The following is a 5,876-nucleotide window of genomic DNA, read 5'->3' on the forward strand; positions in this document are numbered from 1 at the left end:
TAAGGTGGTTTTGGCAAAAGTGTCGTGTCAAAATGTCGCTCTGACTTTGACATTTTAGTCCAGCTGCCTTATCACCAGTAACAAGTAAATCCCCTCCAAAAAACAGGCCGAACTGGCTGAGTGTTTGTACTTCTGCCAGCTGACTGAGTAAACTCAAGCACTGCTGGTTCGTTCACAGAAAGACCAGCCTCAGCTGGCTGAAGCCAGTTTAAATGTTCCTGAGGGGCACATGGTCAACAGCTGGTGGTGTAGACACAGGTTTAATGTAATCAAGTGGCTCTGAATGAAAATGACTCGGTTCTCAGGCTAATTTAATTACATTTTAACTTTGTGGCTCGCTTATCGCTTCCGTGGTATTAGAGGGGGGGGAATTCTCCAACATGCGCTGGGTAAAAAAATTTGCTTTCACTGCTGACCACTTTGGAAAACCACCTGGAAGTCAGCTCAAATTTATTAGAAAAGATTTTACAAGATAAATTTTACTTTGTAACATCGAAGGTACTTCTGAAAGTTTGTGCAGTATAGGTTGTGAAAGTAGCATGTTTGCAAATATCTGTAGCGTCAATAAAAAATCATTCAGAATAGGTTTTTGATAGGAAAAGCTCAGGACGGTTGTTAGAACTCGGCTTCAGGTGAAGCAGTGTGGTATTAGTTCTGACCGTTGGTCCAGAACTTCACCTTCATGAAGTTCTAATGGACTCATGAGGGTTTGATTATTTAGCCTAAATGTGTTTTGTGGTTTTGAAGCCTTACAACCATGTTTCCTGAAGGAGTTCTGTGGGAGTATGGGGTTGTTGGTAAAGACTATCTGGTCCAAATCATCAGCATGAAGCCCGTCATGTTCCCGATGTGGGCTGGACTCCACCAGGGCTTCAAGTCTTGTTGGCGGTGCTCATGGATGGGATCCCAAGGCGCAGTTGCAGAGAGAAGGGTGTCTAGTTGGGAACCTTGGGGACTCATCTCTAAAGTGTTGTAGATAATGTTCTGTTGGGGTCTTCAAACCATGATCCTCAGCGGACACYGGGGCGGTTCATAGCCAGGATGAGAGTTAGCTCTTTTAAATCTGAGGTCATAGTTGTCAACCTGAAACAAGTGAAATGCTTCCTCTGACTGAGTCTGCCTCAAGAAGAGGAGTTCAAGCTACTGGGAGTTTTGTTGATGGATAGTAGGGTGGAGCAGGAGATGAACTGGGGTCTTGTCTACAGAAATGAGGGCGTTGCTTCAGTTAGTCGAGGTGAAGAAAAAGCTGAGAGAAAAAATAAAGCTCTTGAGTTTGTCTACAGTCCAACCCTCGCCTATGATCCTGAGATAGTTTAGCTGCATGCATAATTTTGTTCTCAGCTTCATGTCATCCATCCCCTTATGGCACAGGCAAAACCTTTTGGTCCCTCTTGGGATACAAAAGTACACTATATTGCCAAATGTTTTTGCTCACCCATCCAAATGACTGTGCACCTGTGCACAAGGTCCATAAAGACATGGATCAGGGCATCTGCAAGGTTTTAGCAAGTCAAATTTAAGACTTTTTAAGACCTTTTTAATACCACCTTGAATAAAATTTAAGACCGAAAATATAAACGATGGTTCTGCAGAGACGGCCGGGGGAGACGGAGAACTTTAATCGCTTCTGCCAGACAAAATTTAATACTTTTAACAAATTTAAGACCAATTTGCACATTTTTAACAAATTTAAGACTTTTTCCGGTCTTAATTTTAGCTATGTGAATTTTAGACTTTTAAAGACTTTTTAAGGACCCTCGGACACCCTGATGGATGGCAGAGTCTAATGTGGATGAACTTGACTGTTGCACAGAGTCCTGACCTCAGCCTGATAGAACACCTTTGGGATGAATTAGAGAGATTGAGAGCCAGGCCTTCTGTCCAACATCAGGATGTGACCTCACAAATGCACTTCTGGAAGAATGGTCAAAAATCCCCATAAACACTCCTAAACCTTATGGACAACCTTTCCGAGAAGAGCTGAAGCTGTTCTAGCTGCAACGGATGGACCAACATCATATTGAACCCTATGGATTAGGAATGGGATGTACCTTAAGCTCACATGAGTCAAGGCAGGTGAGTGAACACTTTCGGCAATATGGTGTATGTAGGGATCATGACTGAAACAGGAATTCCCAAATACAAAAGACTGAAAATGAGCCTTCACTGAAAGGTGGGCGGGCTCCCTTAGCTGAGATGAGGGAGCTCGGCTCAGAGCCACTGCTCCTCTGCATCAAAAAAAGTCAGCTGAGGTGGTTGGGGCATCTGATTGGAATGCCTCCTGAGCACCTTCCTCTGATGGGTGTTTTGGGCATGTTCCTCTGGGAGGAGACCACGGGCCAGATCCACAACTTGCTGGAGGGATCTTTTATTCTCTATGGCTTGGAAGGTCCCCCAGGAGGAGCTGTATCTCTGCCGGGGAGAGGAATGTCTGATTTTCCCTCATGAACCTGTTAGCCTCGCAACACAACCGTGGATAAGCAGAAGAAAGCGGATGGATGGGGTTTTACATGTTTACAGCTAGAGATTCTTCAGCTCCTGATGCCAGGAAGTATACACATTTACATCACTGTCTCCCCTTTATTGTGTTGCTTCCCAGTATAATAAGTCATGGCAGGGGATGAGAGAGGAGGAGACTGTCGCCGCTTTAATGGGGAGTTTCAGCTCACTGACYGACCGAGCATGCACAGGCTGCTTTATTGGCCTAACATAAGCTGACAGAACACCTGGCTGCAGATGCTTGTGCAAAGATGGATTACATGCACCAACACCTGCTGCACGCTGTGCATGCGTGTCGAAGGGAAAACAGCCCTGGGTGAAATGATTCAGTCTCATTTCAGAGTGCCACCTGAGCCCTAATCCCCCACCGGTGCAGGGTGCTAATTCACCACAGGATGTCCAGACACTCTGCGTGGGAAACCAGGGATGATGCATCAAATTTAGTACCTAATCATATTTCCTTAGTGCCTCAATTGTGATTTTTTTTTTTACCTTAATACTGATAATTAAAATAAAAAGAACTTGAATTTTGAGGTAATCTCCATCTTTATTTATATCGACAACCACACCTAATACCCAAGTTCACTTTGACTACAGATTTGTACATTTTGTATGATTCACAAAAAAAAAAAAAACAAAGAAACCCGTTTGACTTAATTAATGGAACCAGCAGAAATATTTATTTCTCTTTCCTTCTCTACTGGTAAMTTTAAGATTAGTGTTGCAACAACTGACATGTTTTTATTGTTCTGTAAAGAGAAGGATGTTTTGGGAAATGGACTGTATGTTTATGCTGATTTGGGAATTGAAAATCTGGATTTCAGGGTCCCAGACAGGTTTGTGATATGTGACAATTCATGTTTGTTAGTAAAAACACATCTCTTTGCACACCMTGATACCATTATTCAAACACTCTGATTTGGAATGTAGTGCACATATTAATATTTCAATATGTTTACCTTCATTTGACAGTTAATCCCTTTTCGCTGCTCCGATGATGTTCAAACTAACTTTCCTAGATTTTTTTTATTCTATTTATTTTTTTTGCCTTTTCTTTTTCCGGTTTCATTATATCTTTTGGCAACATTTTCATTGTGCAGCAGATAAAATTTAAAATGCACAGGGGGCAAACAAGCCAACAAATCTTAGTATTAAAGCAATGAGACTGAACGGCGAGACAGATTGAGTTTGCATATAAATTAGCTCACACTGCCAAGACTGGGGAGTTGTTTTTACAACTCAGGCATCAGATGGTAAAACTTTCTTAAATAAAAGGCAGCGTCCGGAGCAGTAGCTGAAATTGTGAAAGAACTTAAAAAAAGATTTATGAAGCTAGAATAATCTGAAAACAGGGAGCAATCATTCCTAGAACATCAATGGTATTAAAAATGTTGTTGATCTGAATATATTTACATTACAGAGCAGCTTTGGGAGATTTTCATGCGTTAAAAAGGCAGACAAGAACAAATGGAATGCTGATGTCACCTCTGCAGATGCACTGATTGATTAATACTGTCTGTTGCCATAATTAGCGTGCGTAATTTACACAGGCTCATAATGTATGGTAAACTGATTCTTGCCCTTCAAAAGCACTCGCTGTGCACCGTTTGGCCCGTACAGCTGCTGACCGGTGAAAACCTCACGATCTGTTGAAGAGTTAGTGAATAAGAAAGGCTGGAGCCGCTGCTCATCGCTGTGAGGTGAATGGTTTTGTTGGCATGTTAGAGAAGTTGCTATGATTAGCTAATTGAGGTAAGAGCTCCCTGGTGAAAAACAGAAGTTAGCTGCGTGATCGGCTTTTCTGCTGCGAGAAGGCTTTAAGATCAATGTAAAACTACCAAACAGGCTTTCATAAAGGAGACATCATCAAAGTGCAAAACCAGTATTGCAGCAGGGTGTACTGTATATAAGCAGAAAGACTTCTATAAACATTTGAACATCTGTTGCAAACACCATTTTTTTTCAATTATATAAAGCAAAAAGCGAACAAAAATTACTGGTATTATATAGCAAGAGATCTGGGCCCTGGTTGGGAACCATCTTCATGTTTTGTGTTCCGTTGGGAAGGCAGGGTGGAGTTAGGTGTAACGGTCGGAGCGGTCCACCTGGCTCACTTGCGGGGCTGGTGGATGTGTTGGTTGATGTGCTGGGTGGGGGGAAGCTTTGGGATACTGGGCTGAGGCTTCTGGTGGGCCACCTGAGCTGCTGCAGGCGTGAAGTCCTTATCGCCCTGAACAAAACACACTCGGTTAGTACCATGCTTAACATTGGAATCTAATCATTTTTGCAAACCGAACCATAAACAAAAAATAGTGAAGACAAAATACGTAGCATTCCTTCGATACATTTCAGGCCAGAGTTTTCAAACAAGATTACTTTACGACGAGTTTGGGTTGAACTGTGTAAATTAATTAAAGTCATTTAGGTGTTGGCTAAAGTTGACTAACTGTAGGTAAAATAATCAATTCAGCAATAAATTGCAATTATTTCTTTAACAATTCAATCCCCTGGTCAGTGTGCACTTCGGTCAGGAATGACCCGGAACTATTTTAAAGGGATCCATGATTAGTTGTAACATTAGACTTTATTTGATAAACATATATTTTAACTGTAAAATAAAGACTGTATTAAGGCTGTTTAGTTTTTATCATTTTTAAACTAAAGGTTTAACAATATATTACACAGACAGGGCCACTTTATTTACATGCAAAGCATTCTGGGTAAATGATGACGTGGATAGGTCCTCGGAGTGAACGAGCTATATCCACCCTGAGTTAATCTTGGACAATATCTGATGATCGACTCTTTTAAATGAAACCAGAGAGTGTTGACAGAGAGGAGAAAGTAGAAATGATTCAGCCTGGAACTGAAAATATGGATGGAGGACAAACAGAGCTGCTTCATGGAAGAAGAACCTCAGCTTAGCCTGTTAGCTTTAGCATTAGCCCCAATGCTATCACCATATATATGTATTAGCTCAGCGCTACACATTCTCCTCTCGTCACTGAGGTCCTCCATCCACTTGACAGAGAGGGGAACGCAAAAATGACTCAGCCTGCAACTGAAAATATGGATGGAGGACCTCAGTGACGAGAAGAGAATGTGTAGCGCTGCTAATACATATATATGGTGATAGCATTGGGGCTAATGCTAAAGCTAACAGGCTAAGCTGATGTTATTCTTCCATGAAGCAGCTCTGTTGTCCTCCATCTATATTTTCATTTGCAGTCTGAGTCATTCCCTCTCTGTCATGTGGATGGAGGACCTCAGTGACAAGAGGAGAATGTGTAGCGCTGAACTAATACATATATATGGTGATAGCATTGGGGCTAATGCTAAAGCTAACAGGCTAAGCTGAGGTTCTTCTTCCATGAAGC

General features: G+C 41.9%; 1 protein-coding gene across 1 annotated transcript in view; it reads right to left on the minus strand.

Moving 5' to 3' along the window:
* Positions 1-3,026: 3,026 nt before the first annotated feature.
* Positions 3,027-5,876, minus strand: part of dap (death-associated protein) — a 13,906-nt gene continuing 11,056 nt past the window's right edge. The window contains exon 4 of the mRNA XM_014008488.1: positions 3,027-4,729. Within this exon, the coding sequence (XP_013863942.1) occupies positions 4,610-4,729 (120 nt within the window). The 3' untranslated portion in view covers positions 3,027-4,609. The remainder of the gene's footprint in view (positions 4,730-5,876) is intronic.

This window comes from Austrofundulus limnaeus, unplaced genomic scaffold, assembly GCF_001266775.1.
Source record: "Austrofundulus limnaeus strain Quisiro unplaced genomic scaffold, Austrofundulus_limnaeus-1.0 Scaffold50, whole genome shotgun sequence".
NCBI classification, from domain to species: Eukaryota; Metazoa; Chordata; class Actinopteri; order Cyprinodontiformes; family Rivulidae; genus Austrofundulus; species Austrofundulus limnaeus.